This window comes from Etheostoma cragini, chromosome 1, assembly GCF_013103735.1.
Source record: "Etheostoma cragini isolate CJK2018 chromosome 1, CSU_Ecrag_1.0, whole genome shotgun sequence".
In the NCBI taxonomy this organism is placed as follows: Eukaryota; Metazoa; Chordata; class Actinopteri; order Perciformes; family Percidae; genus Etheostoma; species Etheostoma cragini.
In genome coordinates this window covers 21,189,727-21,210,362 of record NC_048407.1, presented here as the reverse complement: position 1 = coordinate 21,210,362, position 20,636 = coordinate 21,189,727, and the positions used below count along the sequence as shown (strand labels likewise).

The 20,636-nt window shown below is 38.4% G+C and overlaps 2 protein-coding genes across 2 annotated transcripts in view; both read left to right on the top strand.

Moving 5' to 3' along the window:
* Positions 1 to 13,541, top strand: part of dusp22a (dual specificity phosphatase 22a) — a 14,903-nt gene extending 1,362 nt beyond the window's left edge. The window contains exons 2-7 of the mRNA XM_034871418.1: positions 1,128 to 1,161; positions 1,819 to 1,901; positions 2,822 to 2,871; positions 6,451 to 6,525; positions 6,731 to 6,902; positions 11,985 to 13,541. Of these exons, the coding sequence (XP_034727309.1) occupies positions 1,128 to 1,161; positions 1,819 to 1,901; positions 2,822 to 2,871; positions 6,451 to 6,525; positions 6,731 to 6,902; positions 11,985 to 12,170 (600 nt within the window). The 3' untranslated portion in view covers positions 12,171 to 13,541. The remainder of the gene's footprint in view (positions 1 to 1,127; positions 1,162 to 1,818; positions 1,902 to 2,821; positions 2,872 to 6,450; positions 6,526 to 6,730; positions 6,903 to 11,984) is intronic.
* A 1,574-nt stretch (positions 13,542 to 15,115) lies between these two features.
* irf8 (interferon regulatory factor 8) lies at positions 15,116 to 19,811 on the top strand. Its single transcript, XM_034871406.1, has 9 exons — positions 15,116 to 15,276; positions 15,575 to 15,785; positions 16,239 to 16,422; positions 17,020 to 17,120; positions 17,385 to 17,442; positions 17,845 to 17,892; positions 18,061 to 18,450; positions 18,628 to 18,743; positions 18,883 to 19,811. The coding sequence occupies exons 2-9, from the start codon at positions 15,615 to 15,617 to the stop codon at positions 19,078 to 19,080; spliced, it is 1,266 nt and encodes a 421-aa protein (XP_034727297.1). The 5' UTR covers positions 15,116 to 15,276; positions 15,575 to 15,614; the 3' UTR covers positions 19,081 to 19,811.
* Positions 19,812 to 20,636: the final 825 nt, after the last annotated feature.

The following is a 20,636-nucleotide window of genomic DNA, read 5'->3' as shown; positions in this document are numbered from 1 at the left end:
CGTATTTATGCGCATGCGTGAACATCGTGCGCATGCGCAGAACGGATCGTGTAGGCAGGACGGATCGTGTACCCACAACAACCAATGGTGCATGAAGCTTCATTTGGGCATCACTAAGAATGTTCACTGCACAGTTAGTAAGAAACAGGCATCCACATAAGAGCACAGATTTTGTTCTAGTTTTAGCTTTTTGTTGTTCTTTAGATTTATGTTGGAAATATCTTTATGTTGGAAAACGCAAAATTCAGGACTTGTTTCAGTTGGTTCGCGCATTGAAAACATATTCTACATATCTGTGGTTTCTATGTTGTTTTTTTTTCAGAACATATTTTACAAACTTGCTTTTAAAGGTGATGGGGACAAATGCGGCAATTTAAAAAAAATACGGTGACATGTCCCTAGAGTCTCCAGTGTAAATGACCCCAATGTCTCAGACAACAGATTCATGCAACTTGAACTCTGAAGGTCAAATCAATAGATTATTGCAACATTGCTATTGTGTATTTCAAGTTTGGTTTGTTGCAATGATGACACTGTGACAAAACTATTTACTTTTCAAATGATGGCAAAAAGATAACTGTCAACATGCAAAATAAAATTGATGCCCAGTATATTAGTTGGTTAAAAGAAAGTGAAAATACATTTTAACAAAGCGTGTTTAGTAAAATCGTCCCTTTGAAACAGGTCTCACTAAAGGAAGACAAGTACATTTTAATTTTGTCTTAAAAAGACTTTGCATAAACAGATACATTTGTCGTCTGAATTTCCATTCTGTATTGCCACAACAATATGCAGGCTGAGTTAGTCAAACATTTTATTAAATGTAATAAATCCAGAATTATCTTTAGACACCCGCTGTTTACTAGTGGCACAGCAAAGTGCAGCAAAACTCAGTGGCTGCTTGCCAATCATCACTTCATCCTGATAATCCTGCATCGTTGCTTCAGGCCTTGTATGGCTGTAGGGAATATTTTGCTGGTACTTGGTCCGTAAACCTGAAACTTTAAGCCTTAAATTCAATCTTTCCGAATCTGTGACATTTTTAGCTTTTAAAGGGAAGATTTTAAAGCTGGACTGTAATGAATATCCAACCTGGATGCAACATGTCTGTTACTGCTGCTTCACAGGTTGTCGATGGGCTCTACCTTGGGAATATAAGAGGTAAGACAAACATGATGTAACTTAATTGGATGTTTGTAAATTTGATACATAGGGTATGGCTGGGTTGGGTCAAGCTTTCAGCACCAAAGGCAGAAGGCCAAGATAATAGGCCATAAATGCATGAAGGAATAAGTGGTGGGGGGATTGATACAGAGGAATATAACAACACTTTACCATTAAACATATTGCTTTGTTTTATAGAATTTTAATGCAACGCACAGTACTCCCCCAAATAATATGGACCAAAACCATGCATCTTGCCCATATTCACTGTGAAGGGTTTTCAATTTTTATTGTTTCTATTAAGTGCTGTGCCTTACACAGTAAAACAAGGTTTTTATGCTTCACATAAAACACACGAGTCAAAAGTCTTAAGTTTATCCCTCTGTGACCTGAAACAACCAGGTTTCTAACTTTAGCCGCTGTATTGGTGGCTCCACATGATGGCTCCACATGATTGTTAAAATTAGTACAAGTGACAGGAACAAGTGATCACAGGCCTTACTATACCAAAAGATAATGCAGGATAGTATGCAGCTCACAGACCTGCCTCTGCAATGGTTTACAATATTAATGGTCAGAGTTGTTGGTGTGTTTAGTTGGTGTGAAATTTAGTGACATGACTCTGGTGAGATATGCTCTTTCTTTTTGTCCCAGATGCAGAAAACAGAGAAAGTCTGTCTAAGAATGGAATCACCCACATCCTGTCTGTTTACAACAATGCTAAACCTGTGTTTGAGGTTAGTTGAAAATGTTTGCATGGGTTAAACTATTTGTACTTCCTGCGAAACATTTACATGGAGATTTTGGCATGACTGTGCAGGTAATAATGTGATGTGTCCCGTCAGCCAGCTGGGGGTGGTGATGAGTTATGGTAGAAGCAAAGAGAGTGTGAGTGAGATGGACAGTTTACATGCTGAGTGGTGTGTGTGTTTACAGACAGGCGCTAATAATCTCTGAAACAATGTGACGTTACTTTAGCCACTCTAATCTGATGTAATTGCCAGGCATTGACATAAGTGTGAGGTTTTTAATTCAGAGATGTTAATGTATATTCAACACTATGTTCTGAGACTGGTATTTGTAGCAGAGGAAAGGGATTTTTTACAGAGGGGCTTGTTGTCCACTGTGCCCACAAAATGCCCAGCATGTCACATCCAGGTGACAGACACATTCAAGTATTCAGTCAGTTTCTTATGCATGTCTTCAACAGAGAGTTATATTAGCTTTGATTATTCAGATAATGCAGAGCCCCAGAAAGCTTTAACAGTAAAGAACTATATTGAGTGTCTAGAAAATTACAGATCCACCTTAAGCCTGTTACATACCGTATTCTTCTTTAAATCTATCCTAAAAACACACTTTTCTGAATTGTTTCTTCTGTTTTATACTTGTTTTATTGTGTTTTCGTAATTCATACCTCGCCTGTCTGTGACTATATCAATTCTGTTTTTGTTTATCTGATTCTTTTTTTATCTCTTTGTAAAGCACATATCAATGAAGTTATTAATATTGTAATACTAGTCATTATTATTAATAGTTTGAGTACTTAATGTGGATTCATTTATTCAATTAAGATTTACAGATTACAGCCAGAGCTATTGCACGCCATTTTGCACAACATTTTTTTCAGCTGTTATACAGTTTTTATGTTTTACAGGACATGACGTACCTTTGTATTCATGCAGCTGATGCTTCAAGCCAGAATCTGTGAGTACACACACACAAATACAAACACACGCACACTAAAATGTGCATGTTTATACCTCAGATTTTAAATGTCCATGTTATTTCTGAAGGGCAGATGAGTCGCACAGTATTATTTCAACACTATTACCCTCCAGATTGTGGTCCCAGGGCATAACGGCCCAATGGAAATTGTTACAAATATTATATGAAACATTTTAACAGTTTAAAAACTTTTTAGACATTTACCGCTGTCTTCTTGATTGTTTAATATATACTTTAAGTGCCTAATATTGAAGCAGTACAGGGCAGAGTGACCAGTAGCTCTTAATTTATTTAAATCATTTATCAGTTCTGTTTCATCTCATGGCTTGTAGATAAATTAAATAAAGTAGACCATGCAAATTTTAATTTAATTATGGAGTGTTTCAAAGGAAAGATTTATCACTAGATTCTGTTTTTAGTGTGTGTGTGTGTGTGTGTGTGTGTGTGTGTGTGTGTGTGTGTGTGTGTGTGTGTGTGTGTGTGTGTGTGTGTGTGTGTGTGTGTGTGTGTGTGTGTGTGTGTGTGTGTGTGTGTGAGAGAAAGAGAGTGAGTGAGAGAACGAGAGAGAGAGAGTTGTGTTCATTGTGTCAATCTTAATCAGTAAGCAGACTCTGTGTTGAAAGAGGCATGAGTTGTTGCTCCACCCTTGCAGCGGCCGATAACACAACGCATTAGTCATTGCAGTTCTGTGGCTTTCTTTGTAGGGTCTTTTGACCTCATGCAACACTAGCTGCAGTGATTCTGGATTAAACACTTGACACGGGCTGAGGGCACAAACCAGAAGTGCCAATCCCGGTCAGGGTTCCTACACAGACAGACAGACAGACAGACAGACAGACAGAGATGGGATCTGGGAACGGGGTTACATAAATCCCCATTGCATTACACCATCCCTGTGAAGCTCCCTGCTGACAACATGTGTGTTGGAGGAGGCTCATTGCTCTCTGCACCATCCACATCAAGAGTGAAGTCTGCAGTCACAAGGACCTTACAATGAAGGAATTGGTTATACTAAAATGGAGAGAAAGCCGCGAAAAGAGTTGGTGAAATGTTGATGCTGGATGAATAACTAACTTGCTGACACAACAGTGTACAAAAAGATGGGACACAGTGCTTGGTTGAATGCAGAATGAACTCACTGGTGTCAAAGGGGAATCCTATTCTCTATTAGTGTTTCTCAATTAAAAACTCTTCATTCAACTTTCCTGCAAAATATAACGCACAGGACTACAGTTAAAATAAGTTATTCCAAAGTTCACATGTGACTCAGACAAAAAGTAGTTTGAAAGAGTGTGACTTTGAGTGCTGCAGTCATTGAAGTTGTCTGGGGTTTAAAGAGTAACTGTACTTGCTTTACTTTGTTAAATAAATAAAAAAATAAATCTCGGTAAAATGCAAGTTAATAAAAATTAAGGTTTAGTGTTTGGTTGCATGTTGCTGATTAAGTTGTGTTGAAGGTGTCTGACCCCCACTGTCGCAATCAAGTGTCTCTCCCTCAGGCAGCAGAGGAAGGAAACCTTGGTGTGACATCTGGCTGTTGGCCTCGACCACCCAGGGCTTTATTAAACCCCCTCTGTCACAATCACTGGTCTGACTGAAGGGAGTGGTGAGGCCAACTGACGCACCATCTTGCCCACCACCATTTTTTGGAGCAACTGTTGCAGTGGGAAGCTGTCTGAAAACTTTAAAACGTTCTTAAAGCTCTTGTGGCTGTACTGTGGGATGGGTTTCAGGAAGTAAGGGTCATTTATATAGCCCTAAATCACAGTTACTGTCCCCATAAGCTGCTTCAATTATCCTATAAAAGAAAAATAACTTAAATGACAAATCTTGGTCAGGGCCTCAGAAACATCCCTTTCTATGATTGTCAGGCATTTAGTGATTGATGGGGTTAAATGTTGACAGCAACTATCAAAGACATCAAGGCAAAGTTGGTCACCATTAGAGTTATTGTAGAATTGCTGCGGTGCGGTGAGGTCATCCTCTGAATTAACACAAAGTATTTTATTGGAATTGCCTTAAATGTTGTATCTTAATATAGTTGCTACCATGTACATGTACCTGTTTCTGGGGGGGGATTCCCCTTCTTTGTCCACACTCTCGTGACAAGCCTTCTATGGTTTTAATGCACATTGTGCACTGACCATGAAGGTGTGAACTCATTTGCATCAAACATTTACAAAATGAGATGTGCATTTGTGATGGGAGTTTGCGTGTCCACCATGGTGTATTTCGTTTATAACTAAGATGGTACAATTTGTTTTCAAAACAATTTCTCACACATACTTTGTAATTATATTGAAATAGAAATTCACAATAGCATAAAATTGCACAAGCAAATGTTTTGTTTCAGTATTCTCTAGATTCAACTGGTTAAAACCTCAGATATTTGTCACACGGTAATTTTCTGCATATTAAACAAGACGGCCGGAAACCTCTGTGCTAGGAAGACAGAACAAAGTGCTGAGGAGACATCTTTAGAAGGAGTTGAGAAGGATCTCAGCAAGGAGGAAAAAAGAAAAGTGGCCGTCAATCTATTTTAGCCCCAGTCTGTTATTCTGTCTGCTATTGAGTAACCAGCATCTGCTCCTCAGGAGACAGCATTATCAGCCATGCACTTCTTGATTATGCAAAACACCATCGGTGTTTCCTGACAGTGAACAAGTAGGATATTTGAGGAGCAGTTGAACCACATCTTGCTGCTCTGTGTTAATTTTATGTCCATGTGACTTACATTCTGAGGATTTCTGTGACATTATACAACAATGAGCTATTTTACGGTTTTTGTTTTTGGGGTCAAGGTACAATATAATTTTGTATTGTGTTCTTAGTATTTCTTAGATTTTAATACGCTTGCATATTTGCGAAGAGTCTTAAACATTGGTCTGCCACAACCTCAGAATGAGTAATATCTCTTTAGTTTGGAAGGCAAAAACATGTACACGTGTTCAGTCCACCATAAGGCAGGGGGTTATTTGCTGCATTTTGATTTACTTTATCATTTTTAGACACATAATTAATGAATGCTGGAACCTGATGTCATTTTGCACATAGACAAAAACAAATACAGTTACTTCCCTTGTCTGTCCCCATGGTGTCTGTGCTCTGGTCTACCACAGACTCTCTGTATGAGCCACTCTGAGAGTTTTTTCTCACATGACAAGTTGGAGGAGTTGAAAGATAAATTACTATTTCTCTGAATTCTCAGAACTAACAAAAACTCTATCAAAACTACCTGTCCAATTCTGAAACTTCTCACTATATTTGAGATTAACCTGCAGATTATGAATGAAATCACAACAAAATAATGCTATCAAAGTTTCAGCAACCTGTTTGAAACACGAAGTTCGGGCCTCAAGAAAGAAGTTTCAGTTCAAGGTGTCCTTTCTCATATCCTATACTATATGTGTCATCTATTGTTGGCTTTACAAAAAGCAAAACAACAGCACTGTTATTTTTATGTTATTTCGAAACATTAGCTTCTATTTTGTGTACTGCTAACCACAGAAAATGTGTGCTATAAATCAGTTTCTTGGTTTGGTTGTTTTTCCTTTTCAGATTGCAGCATTTCAAAGAGTGCATCAGCTTCATCCATGAGTGTCGCCTGAATGGTGGATCATGTCTCGTTCACTGGTAGGTTTCTTTGTCTAAAGCTATAACCAGCTCCTTCCTGCCATCTGTGGTTGTCAAGACATGTCATGTTTACTTTAGATGTAGGTTTGTAGTATGCCTCAAAGGATGGAACCAAAAAACAAGACCGTCCTGTAGCTATTATTGACCTATTACCTAAGAAGTTGCTTCATGACCAAGCTGTGTGCTTTGCTTTGCTTTGCTGCAGCCTTGCAGGTGTCTCCCGCAGCACTACCATGGTGGTAGCCTACCTGATGACTGTCACCCACTACAGCTGGGATGAATGTCTGTCTGCAGTCAAGGCTGTTCGCTCCTTTGTCGGCCCCAACTATGGCTTCCAGCAGCAGCTGCAGGAGTACCAGACGACACAAGTCTCAGAGGTAAACACACAAAAGAACACACAGACATGACAAATGAACACAAGCAATACCTACAGAAGGCACACAGTCTCCCTTCACAGTTTGCAATGATGTAGCCTAAAGTCAAAGTACAAATTTTCATGTTTAAAAATTCCAAATTTTATGTTTTCCTCACTGGTATTTTTCTAGCAGTAGGTCTACGATATATTAGCATTCTGTAAATTCCTTTGTGTCTTATGTGCTGTCGCTATTCAACGTCACTTGCATGCATACAACCATAACACTGCACAAATCTGTCAATTGTTAATCTTTGGCTGTCTTGTTGCCATGGAACATACCTGTCGGTTGTGACAGATTAATTTGTGTTCATTTCTGTGTAGTTTTTTAAATATGTTTTATCCTTGTAGGGACCAATAAACGGCCATGGTTTGTTTTACATTCAAGCCGGCATAGCTGAGATACTCAGCTACAGCCAGAGACTAAATAAACAATTATGCTCATCTTGCTGTTTGAAATCGCTGAGAAATCACTAAGATATTTGTCAGTCTCACATAATACTGTAGATTCCTTTTTGTGATTCTTTGTTTTTTGTTGTGAATCAGTTTTTCAATCTATTGAATATAACACAGATTTCTGAAACTTAATTTGTTAGGTTCATATTATGCATTTAATGTTGTATGAAATAATTACATTCATTCTTGTTTTTATTTGTTATGTTAACATCCAAACTCAGAGCAAGGGGTCCTAATCCTCCTCTGTTGTTTATTAAGGGGCATTGTCCTCAAATGCAAACTGTGATTTCTTGCCTGCCTAATATGAGGGATTTTTGGGGAGCTTTAACCCCCAACAGCTTTGTGGGGATCTTTACAGTGGACTTCTTGTATTTGATGGGTGAGGAGCCTTTTAGGATACATAATCCAAGATCCTGCACTCCTGGAGACAAAGACCTAGCCTATAAGCTCATACTGTAGCTCTCTGCTTTCACTTAGAATATCACCACTTATAGAAAAAAATTAAGTTTAAACTTTCTGATTTCATGTCCAATCTAATTTTGACAATTTTCTTAATACAAAAAAATATTGAGCAATGTAAAATGCTAGTTCAAGCCTTGGTAGACATGTATTTGCGACATTAGAGGAGTAAGATTCTGTTTTCAAGTATTAATCATATTAAGATTTTAGTGAGTGAGTACATTTCTAATTGTATTTCATTTTTAACCATAGTCGCCACAGCATTTTATTATTGGCAGAATGTTTATATTTAAACACACTGTAGGTAGCTGTTCACAGCCTTTCAACATTTTGCAGAAGGCACCTTGTGTGTGATCCCATTACAGTGGCACTGGCCCAGCCTTTGAGTAGAGAAGGGGAACTGCAGGGGGTTTGCTGGGATTGCATTAGCTTGGTACTGCTCATCACGTGTTTAGTATTACTGTCAGCATCTTGCAACATGACTGAAAAAAATGTTCATTGTTTGTAATTCTTGCACCGATTTCGAGGATTTAAGGGGAAATGGGATTTCTGTAGCTGTGCTTTTCCCACATCTGCCTCAGATAGAAAGTGAGGAAGCCTCTGGACAACAATGTACTCACTAATGCAGCTGTAACTACATTCACTGCCAATGCGTCATAGTAACAAGACATGTATAACAATACACTGAAGTGCACATCCTCCACTGTCTTCTGCTAATTTGGCAACAGAAGAAACTTTCATCTTTTAATTCCTTAAACATACTGTAACAGGTCAGAGTAGGGTGTAAAATTAGGCTCCCAAAATTACTCAGATAAGGTAAGAAGAGAGCTAAACGACTGAAAAAGACTTAAAGGAGACCTATTATTCACCTTTTTCAGGTTTCTACTTGTGTTTCTACTTGAACAGGCTTACATACTTAGTTCAAAAAACACCTGCTGCACCTGTGTTCACCCACTGTCTGATTGGTCAATGTTTCCGGATCTCCAGAGCCTCTGTATCTGTGCTCTGCGTTAGATGCTAGATTGACCCGGACCCCAGGAAGTGCGCCAGGCTTTGAAACAAACTGAACATAGTAGCCAAACATTGGAATTGCAACTCCCGGCCCGTCATGTGATGCCCTATGGCCCAAAAAGTAATTTTCCCATACACTTACATGGTGAAAGAAACGTCTGTAAATCAGTGGATAAATCTTTTGAGTGTCACAACCCATGCAAAATAACTTGTTTTATTATCTGAATTTGATTCATTCAGTCTGATAACATTTGGAACGTTTAGAAGAGACGCACGGATATATCCTTTAATCCCCACTAAAGTTGACAGAGCGCTAAACCGGAAATAGGTCTCTAGTGCGCCTTCTCAATGGGCCGCCAATTGCAGAAACAGTGCTGATCATGCGCCACTGAGCAACTCTCATAGGAAGGAACCGGGCTCCGCCTTGAAGGCTGTATCCAGGTCTTATAATACATCCATGGTGTCCACGTCAACACTTGGGCTTCCCTTCCTGTCTGTTGTTGTAGCCGAGGACTAACTGTAGCAGAGTATAGCTGCACTATACTCCACCATGAGAAATCACCAATAACGGCTTCTAAACCAAAAACTACACAATCAAATGTGTCATCCAAAATTGGGAAAAAATGATTAATAACACAGTAACATCTGTTGACTGGTGTTGAAGCCCTGCACAGTATGCTTGTGTATTGGGTGTGATCTAGCATCCACATGCTCTGTTGTTGCTGACTTTGTACAGTCCGTTGCAGTTGGAAAGTGACTGAGTCTGCAATGGAGTATATAGTGGGACTTTATACCATAAAATACACCAATACAGGCTTCTAAAAGTTAATTAACAACATGGACAGCCAAGATTACAGGTTTCCCTGGTATTAACATGTAGCTAAATAAAGCAGTGTACAGTATGTAAAGTAAACACTAGTAACATGTCTTTCTGGAGCAGATAACCATATGTTAAAAAAAAGGTTCCTATGACCTCATACCGTGTGGAGAGTAGAAAAAACAGTTAAAACCAGAGTGTACATAACAGTGTGAAATCTGAGTATTTCTTTTAAATATTCTTACCTGATTCTTTGATGCTTTGGCCATGTTTAATATAACCATCCCACATTGTAACATAATAGATATGACGGAAAAGCGTTTAAAGGAGACCTATTATAGGTCTCCTTTAAATTCTTTGCATTGTACTATACATGTTTTGTTGTTTTTATTCTGTTAAAAGAATCAAAAAGTGTCATTGTTCTAAAACAATTCATCTATGAACCTGAGCTTTCCTACAGTTAACTAATGTATCTGCCTTAAATCAACCTTTTGTCTTAACTGCAGGGTTATGACTTGAACTCTAACAGAAAAAAATCCACTTTTTGTGAGCATTACCTGATTGTAATGCCACCCTTTTTTGATGTTGATACATCTGACATCAAACCCGAGTATAAAAGTATTCTGATGTGGAAGATTTGAAAGAACCTCGCAGCTTCTAACAAGATTCGTTTTCCTTTTCAAGATGACAGATTGACAGTAGAATCTTACACCTGATATCAGTCCTCTGATTTTTATTATACTGTGCTTTTGAGTATTCATGTTGTTATGAGTCAGTGGTGCTGTACTCATTTGGTTTTGGGGTTAAGTGTGAGAATACTTATTTTAGGAAGATGAATGTAATACATTCAGAGTGACTTTCACTTCATTGTATTTCATAAAGACTAAGGTATTGCACAAAATCCTTGACATAATTTGAAAAATGCATTTCCTCACTTTTTTCAGTTGCTGGCGTTAAACCAACATTGAAATTCTTTACTGGAAAGGAAGACTGCAGCATGTAATACAATCTCAGTATGCATTCTAGTGAAAATGTATCTAGTGATAAATAGAAAAATACTATTCATGAATAACTTACCTTTACACACAAAAGATGCTCCTAAAGTATCTATCTCCATAAAGCAATTACTATCTACTACCATCAGCTCACCAACTGCAATTGATCTTCACACTTCTCTTTGACCTGACCAAGGGACAAATATATTTGTGGGAAGAGACAAAAGAGCACTTTAGTCAGTTTCATGGAAGAAGTTGTTATCACCCCAGACCCTTTCATTTTGTGCTGTACAACTGAAGCCATCTAAATTCTACACCACCTTGAAATAAAAATACATGCCAACGTGAATATAGTATGTCTTGGATTTGGAATTTTGAGTCCACATGGTGTAGCTTCACATGTCAGGAAAAAAGATACATAGCTTTTGGTTCACCGCATTGAGGCTTTTGGACTGATTTTCCAGGTGACTATGTGAGCAGGAACGTTTGCAGAGAGTCAACTGTCTCATCCAAAACTGTCTGTCCTGTCCTCTCCAATTGTCTGTCAAGCTCCCTTGCAGGCCATCTTTTTGTATTCATCACCTCCTGCTGAGAGACTGAATACAGCAATTATAATTTAATGATGTACATTTTGTATTGTCAAAAATTCTGTTCAAACTATGAAATCAACTTTGCTCTCATGGTTGTATTGTTGTATCTTTCTGACTCAGATGACAAGAAAATAACTCTGATCCAATGTGATTCGGTTGATCTTATGAAAGCACTGGATACATAGTATAGGTACTTTTTAGTTTGGGCTCATTGTTTAAAGACACTACTCTGTCTGTATCTTTTACTGTGACTTTTAGTGCCACTCTTCATTTCAACCCCAACTGGCCCGTCAGACACCTACCGAAAGCCTGGGTCTGTCCAAGGTTTCTTCCAAAAAGGGAGTTTTTACTCTCCACTGTTGCACTGTTGATTCCTCTGGAGGGAACCACTAGAACTGTTGAGTCCTTGTAAATTATAGAGTGTAGTCTAGTCCTACTCTATCTGTAAAGTGTCTCGAGATAACTCTCGTTATGAATTGATACTATAAATAGAATTGAATTGTATGAGATACCACATTTCAAAGGTATATTTTTGTTGTGTGTGTGTAGATTTATAGCTTGGGAACAAAACTAAATTGAATTTGCCTGTCAATACCACTACAGATATGCATATACAAAAAAATTTATAGTCAGTAAGGTATTAAACACTGTATTGTAATTTGATCTTAACACAATGACATTTACTTAGTTATGTTATTTGTCTGTCCTCTTGTCCCCAGTACCGAGCATGGTTACGGTCCAGTTTCCGTCCCTGTCCATTTAATGACCAGGAGCAGGTGTGCGCCCTGCTGAGCCAGTTCACAGAGCAACAGCAAAGCCAGAGGAGAGGAGCAGACCAGCGCTGGATAAATCAAGGTGTAGGTGTCTGTTCTCTGCCGACCGACCGTGATGAAGGCAGCAGTTGAAGCACAGGCCTCTGGTCTCGCTATAGCCCTGCTCATGGCTGTCTGTAAAAGACACCAAGCTATTATTCTGTACCCAACTCCAAATCAACGCCAAGATGTGTTCAATTTTAAGGTCTTTGTATAACTCTGAAAGCATAGGATGAAATAAATCCCCCCTTAAAAGCCAGGCATATCTTTCATTCTTACCTTCCATCTGTCTATTAATTTCTAATCAATGGAGGTTGATTTAGAATTGGGCTACAGACCCTAACCCACAACCAGTACCTTCTTTGCTCCCTTAACTGAGTAGAGCCACAACTGTGGTATTGGTGCTCACAGAAGCCTTACTCTTAACACCTCAGCACCTTAGCCATGATGAATAAAACATATTTTTACGTGGACACTTTACAACTGCAACGTTCATCTCGGTAGCCTTAAGTGACTGATTTAATGCAATCTTAAAGGAACATTTTGTCTCTAATTATGTGCATGTCTAGTCTGTGCTGGTGGACAATGAAATCCACAAATCTACAAGCAATTTAATGGCCATTATTCTGAGCAGTTATTCTGAAATGTACTATTTTAAAGTCCTGTCAAGGTTCTTAATGTATGTGTATTTCAGACCTGTGTGTAGTGTGTTCTAACAAACAGAGTGTACATTATAATGGTAATTTACCTACCGGGCATCAATAAAAATATAAATTATTGGTATTAGTGTTAGTGGTGTACTCGAGCAACACTGCAGGTGGGGAAGTTGGCATGCTTGCCAGGCTGACAGCATGAAATGTGTTATGTACGTACATCCTACTGAAAGCAAACACCACTGCATGACTGTCAAATGTGTAAACACTATCAACATTGCATGTACCAGCAAATACGCTAGCCACCTACATATGTTATAACAACAATGAATACATTACTGCAGCACATCACTGCCCGTGTAGTAAACAGTATTTGTTTACACCCAGTTGGATACTCTTCTCTCATTCCAGTTGGTACTTTTTGTTTCATATTTGAAGAAGATTTCAAGTTGTCAACACACTATATGTACAAAGTACCAATCTAGCACCAACAGTGGAACTTAGTAACTTAATGTCAATTCCTATTGGTGGCCAGCGGTGAAGGAAAAGCTGTGAGTTGGTTCTGTCAGTTCGCACAACTCTGTGCTAGCCAACAAACCTCTTGCTGAGTTATGTCTCTTATCAGGCTGAGAGAACAAAACAAAAAACAGTACAACAGACAAACCCTGTCTAGTTTGTCCAGATAAGATAAGCCAGGGGGAAAAAACACGGAATACATTTTTAAATGGGTAAAATGTTTAAGTTATACAGAGCAGGTTGAATTGGGAAGCCACATTAAGTATTGCTGAGTAAAGCTATGACTACGTTTGAAGATTCTCTGCTGTCTTCCTGATTTTACTAATGCTCTGATTTGATCTTTTTATTGTGACAAAGCTGATTTATACATAATGTGTTTCATACATTCATGGGTACAGTTAATTTTTGTGTGTATTTATGGTGTTTTTTGTTCGTATTTTCTAATTCAGTGAATGACAAAAACTATGGTAATGCTAATAAATATGTACTATCAACACTCTGTGTGTAAATATAAATGTGGTTAGTAATGTATTGCACAGCTCACCTCTAGATAAGCTGGTTGTCTCATGAGGCAGCTTGATAACCGCACTAGTAAAACACAGAATAGCTTTTCTTAAATTTCAGTCTGCATTCACGATTGGAAAGTTGTCTGGGTTTTACTCAGCAGATCACCTGCTAATGCTGCTTAGACGCTTGTTGTGCAGCTTCATGAAAATATACAGTGTGGTACATGTTTTACTACCAGACAATAATCATCAAGGATTCAAAACTACATGCTTATACACCGTGATTTCAATGTTTTTAATTGTAAAAGGTTGGAGGTGTTACCCCGAGACATGACAACAAACCAATATATGAGAAATTAAGGATGAAACTGTATAAGTGCAGTTAAAACTGTATTTAATGAAAAATATGGATAACCGGAACATTTTAAAATTACAGATTTATTATTTGCAGATTACATCGCTCACCAGTTGTTTATTAGGGAAAGATTACAATTTGAATAGCTCTTAATCACAGGTAACACTATTTACATAAAAGGCATTATACAGTAAGCCAAATCAATACATCAATATAAAAATATGTTTTCATACTTCAAACATGTCCCACATGATCATGGTTCCAAATTAGTCCTGTGGGTCTTTTGCCATGTGATGTGTAAAGCAACACATCAAGACTACTGACATTTATTAGAAATGCTTTCTCAGGGTTTTCACTTTCTGAAGAGCATCAACATACCATTATGAAATCTTTAAAATAATACATCATTGCTTCCTTAGACCTGAATTCTGGGTTAGGGGAAATAGAACAGTAGGATGCAACCCCACTCTTTGATTGAAATTACCTTAAATTGAAATGTTGTTTATTTGTATAATACAACTACGTATATGTGCTTGTTTATCTTTCATGGCTGAAAAGAGTGATTGTTCACTGTGGTCCGATGTTCAGACAGGCTCATTCCTGGCGGGTTTCTTACTTATCCTCCATCATAGTTTACATTATTATTATTAGTAGTAGTAGTAGTAGTAAAGGATATCTCTCAGAGGACTTGTGGAATCAACCTACCATAATACAAACAGTAGGCTACTGCTCGAGAACATTTAGATGTTTCTCATCAGTACTGAGTGGGCGCTTGAGGGACGCATTAGGCTACCTTTGTCTGGAGCGCAGAAATCCCCCACAGCTCAAGGTAACTTGTGACTCTCCGGGTTTATTCAGCGTGGCTTTGAGCGTGGGCAGCAACTTTACAACCATCGCTTGTGTCAGGCCATTTCTTGTAAATACCCGCAGTTAAGAGAAAAACACTTCCGGAATGGGCCGGCATACTGAAGCTTCAACGCAGTCATTGGTCAGAGGGAGGTAGCGTTGTCAAATCATCTCCCAGCTTTTTCATTCATGACACGGAGCACAATAAAGTCCATATAGGCATATGTCAGGGAGAACTCACTTGATTAAAGCTGACAGTAAGCCATCTATCAACATCGCAGGATATCCCAAGCAGGGCAAAGAGCTCAACCGCTTGTTAAACTGTAAGTGCTTTTACTTTTGATTTCTACCCTAACGGGCGAAAGCTTTAGGACACAATTTAAACGGTTTGATTATATATATAAAGTATGATATATATAAAGTATGATATAAAGTATGTCAAATATAGTTTTATATATATAGTTTCATATATATATATATATATATATATATATATATATATATATATATATATATATATATATATATATATATATATATATACATTATAATACTATCTTAGACAAGAGTAAATAAAACTATATTTGACATACTTTCATGAATGAAATCCTCCCTATTTAGGTACAAAGGAACAATCCAAAAACAATTTTTCTCCATCGTGATGTCAAACCCGGGAGGTCGGAGACTGAAGCAGTGGCTGGTGGAGCAGATCCAGAGCGGCCAGTACTCTGGACTGCAGTGGGAGGATGACAGCCGCACTATGTTCCGAATTCCATGGAAACACGCAGGGAAACAGGATTACAACCAAGAAGTAGACGCATCCATTTTTAAGGTTTGACAGCACTCGTGTAGCCCCATTGTCAGATAACTAGATGGAGTTTTTGGCACTAAACTTTACAGGCTACTAAATCTTGTTGGATAAGTCAAGCACTTTTTTTAAGTCTGGTTCTTTTGTGGCTGAATGGAAACTATCATTTAGACCTTTAAATGGCATTGCTATTATTTGTTTATAGCATATGCAACCTAACTTCAATGAAATTTAACCAAATTATTTTTTTAAATAGTAATAATAGTCTAGCATCAGTGCTATTTTCACAATAAATTGTAAATGTTAAATTGCCAACAATTGCCAATTATTGTCACTATTGTAAATCAGATTTTGATTTTATTTTTTTCTTTCATTCTAAAAGTTGAAAAATAAAGGTTAATTTTCAGATTTTGTCTTGAAGCATCCAACTTTACTCCATTACAATACCATCTTTAACGTGTGGGTTTCCCTCCACAGGCCTGGGCTGTGTTTAAAGGCAAGTTTAAGGAGGGGGACAAGGCTGAGCCTGCAACATGGAAGACCAGACTCCGCTGTGCCCTGAATAAAAGCCCCGACTTTGAGGAGGTGACAGAAAGGTCGCAGCTAGACATCTCTGAGCCCTATAAAGTCTATCGCATTGTACCAGAGGAAGAGCAGAAGCGTGAGTTTTTGAACAATTAATGTCATGAAAGACAGCGTTTTATTCTTTAACACAGGGGTCTACGACGCTTTTTAAGCCAAGGACCCCTTAACTGAAACTGTGACAAGCAGGGACCCCCCTGCTTCATAAATTCTTTAAAATTAATTGCATTTTTAACTGGGCCTGCAACAACATGTGGGGTGACCTAAAACCTCTATGCATATCTTTTTTGCATAGAATACTAAGCTATTAAAATGGCCTAATATGTTGCCATGGTTTTATAAATCATGTTTCAATGTTAAACATACATGCTGCACAGTGAATCCTGAGTATGAATCTATCTTCTACGCAAATTATATCTACTCGGTAGATGGCCTTAGTGACTACCTAACCTACAGGCCAGTAAGCAGTAGGAATTTATTATATTTGCTAATAATATGTTAGATTCATGTTAAGACATTTTCATTTTTGAAACAGATATTTTTTTACGCAATCCTATCATTTCAATTTCCAGTGCAATGCATGTTGCGGGATAAACTTACTTTATTCAATTATTAGCAATAAAAAAAGAAGTTACATGTTTGTACCATCAACAATGAATTATTCTTTCACCTACAGATGGCAAAGTCTCAGCGATGGTCATGGCAACTACCACCAGCGCTTGTGATATCACTGACATGGACTGCAGCCCTGCAGAGATAGAGGAGCTCATAAAAGAGGTGAGAATACCTCTCACTTAAAACCATTTATTAAACCAAATTCATTACCTCTGTCTCTCCCCTCTCCCCATCTGTTGCAAGATGCACTTTGCCTTAATTGCCACGCAGCTTTTGTGTCACTTTTTTTTCCGATTATCACTCTGCGCTGTCTCCTCCAACACTTGCACCGAGCATGCCCACGCTCCCACTTGCTCTGCATTACTGTGTGAAGTGTTCAAAGGGGCTTTTTTGTCAGCAGCTTGTGACATTGTTGTCTTTTCGCAGGAGGATGGCTGTAGTATCCAGGCCAGTCCAGAGTATTGGTCCCCGGGTAGCATTAATGGTGAGACAACCTTTCAAACATACAACACAAACTCCTCTGACTAAATGAAGCTGTTCAGTCAGTGTTGCAGCCCAGGCGTACCTCAGCCTTTTGTTACACTTCTCAAGTAAGACTGTTCCGTCTTTGAGAGGTATGAGATTTTATGTCTTTGAAAATAACCACAGTGGAAAGCTCATTGACATGCTCCTGTGATTGAGGGTTCTAAATAGAGGTTATTTGCTTGTCTGTTGAATTCTGCAATGGAAGAATTGACTAACATCCTGTTGAAGTTTGCTGACTAAGAGGATTAATTCTTTTTGAGATCGTGCTAAAGAAATATTATTTCTGATGATGCAGCAAAATAATGACATGACAATGTGGTAATAAGGCCCTTAACTCATCTCTTGTTCCTGTATTTCACAGCTTTTCCCTTGCATCAGGACCCTTTGCCATCAGGCAATCTCACCTCAGGTATTCAGTTATATTACTATTCATGAAAGCGTCAAAATCACATCGGATCATTAGTTAAGCATCAACAGTGATCATAACACAAATTGATAATAACATGCAGGCTATATATTTTGTGATACTTTCCATTCGTTTTCATTTGCAAAGCTTAACAAATTATCTATTCTCCAGCTTTCTCCCAGATGATGATCAGTTTCTACTATGGAGGGAAGTTGATGCAGACCACACCGGTTACTCATCCTGAAGGCTGCCGGATCGCCCCACAGCACCTGGGCCGTGGCGCCCTATACAGTTCAGACAGCATGCAGAGTGTGCATTTTCCTCCGGCTGAGCACATTGAGTACGACCGCCAGCGCCATGTCACACGCAAGCTCCTGGGCCACCTGGAGAGAGGTGTACTGGTCCGTGCCAACCAAGAGGGCATCTTTATCAAAAGGTTGTGCCAGAGCCGTGTCTTCTGGAGTGGGCTGGGAGAAGTGGGCTCACAATACAGCCCTGTGCCTTGTAAACTTGAAAGAGATGCTGTAGTCAAGATTTTTGACACAGGAAAGTTTCTCCATGGTGAGCCTCTATGTATTTTCAGTCTCTATTCAGTTATTTTAAAAGCTCGGAAGAGTCAAAATCAATGCAAAACACATACATTTCTTTTTGATGCTTACAGCAAGTCACATCCTAATGGAGGATTGCTAACTTGCAAAGATTGTTTAAACAGCTGTTCACATACTTTGTATGTTCCAGCTCTACAGCTGTACCAGGACGGTCAGTTTCCTGCTCCTGATCCGACAGTGACTCTTTGTTTTGGAGAAGAGCTCCATGATCTCAGCAATGCCAAGAGCAAACTGATCATTGTGCAGGTAACATCAATCAAGTTAACACATAGGCCATTTAAAACGTTTACTTATCGAGCAAAAAAAATCAATATATTTTTTAACCTACATGAAGGAAGTGTTTACAATAAAAACACATCTTTCTGTGTCCTCTCCCAAATGGCAGATCACTGTGGTGAACTGCCAGCACCTGCTGGAGGCAGTGAACATGCGGCGCTCCCAGCCCTACTGCAACAACCCAAACCTGGACATGTGTGATAATCTGGCCAGTGACCAGATGGCCCGCATCTACCAGGACTTGTGCAGCTACAGCGGCCCCCAGAGGCCAGCCTGCTACAGAGACAACATGTCCATCACTGCCTGAACTGTGAGCAGCAACACACCTGCCTGGAGCTCTACAGCATGTACCGGACTCAATGTACAGCATATTAGGGACATTCCTTATTTACCTGACATACACTGACAAGGTGAATTTGGGTAAATGCCAGTATCACAGTTACTTATAATTTTTTTTTTTTAAGTATACCAATGACAGCAAGAGCAGATCTCTTACAGTAAGACTTTTAAGCAGCAGCTCAGTATTAAGATGTCCCTAATATTTTGTATATCAGTAATGTTTATTTTTCTTATATGTACAGTGCTAACACACTCTCTGTGTTTAACTTCTGCTTTTCAATTATGAGAGAGTTATCATGTAGCTCAAGAGAAAAAGTGGTATTATGTTGTTGTATGTTATACACAAGTCTTGCCAAGCCTTAAGAACAGACCCATTTTGGTGACTTTTTTAACAAATACTTCTCATATATGTAATGACATCTGTGCAGTATGACAACAGTTTTATATATGCAATTTAGTTCTCAAAGCTGAATTTTATTTTGACATGCAGCATCTTTTTTGTTTTTGCAGTCGAGTTGATTCCTTATGTGATGACCTAATGGATATTTTGTCAGATATTTTTATATTTTTTACAAGTTGATGGACTGAAAAAAGATTGCATTGAATTTTAAATGCAATGTGGCATTAAATCACAGATAGGTTTTACTATCATACTGTTTTTATAAACTGCATTTTTACTAAAGTTTGTGCTGAACTACACTTGCTTGTCTTAATATAATCATATTGTTGTTTAATTTCATTTTAATTGTTGCATTATTGCAAAAGTGACCTATGCAGGAATGCATGGTAACTGGTACATTGTTGCAACCTGTTTTCACTCCTAACTTTTTAAATTGGTCTCATAAATGTTAGGACCATGTTTTAGCTCATTAACCACAGCTTAAATGTCTGTCAACAATTATCCAAAGAATACAATAGCCTTTTAGAAGTTTACCTAACCTAACAGCTATCTTAACCATTTAATCTATTTGTGCATTAGCTGTACACAGCAAAGGCCTGGAGGCCGGAGATGAACCCCGGGCCAGCTGTGTCGAGAAGCAAACCTCTATAGCACACCACTTCTACTGGAACTGCATAGCCACACAAGGATAACACAACTTGGGCATCAATTAAAGTAAAATAATGCAAAGTCTCTGCAGTTTGGAGTTTATAAAACCCAAGTGAAATAAGAACAAACCATTGGTGCATGTCAGGTGGGAAATAGGGAAATTGAAAACCAAGTAATTCTCTATACAGTATAGTTTCTGTCTTCTTGTTTCAGTGCTTGAGTGACTTGCTAACTCATTAACATGCTGGATGAAACATTCAAATCTGCAATCCTGTTTGAATTCCTGCACCATTACAAGTATAACCTTCTAGATGTCTTGTGCATAATTTCACCCTTGTAATTGAGTCCAACTCATTAAGAATCTTGATAGATATTTATGATCTGGATTAGAATTTGAAATATAACTCTTATGGTTTGAAAGATGCTTGCTTGCACACAATACAAATTTCTGCAGGGTTGAAGAGGTTAGAGCACAT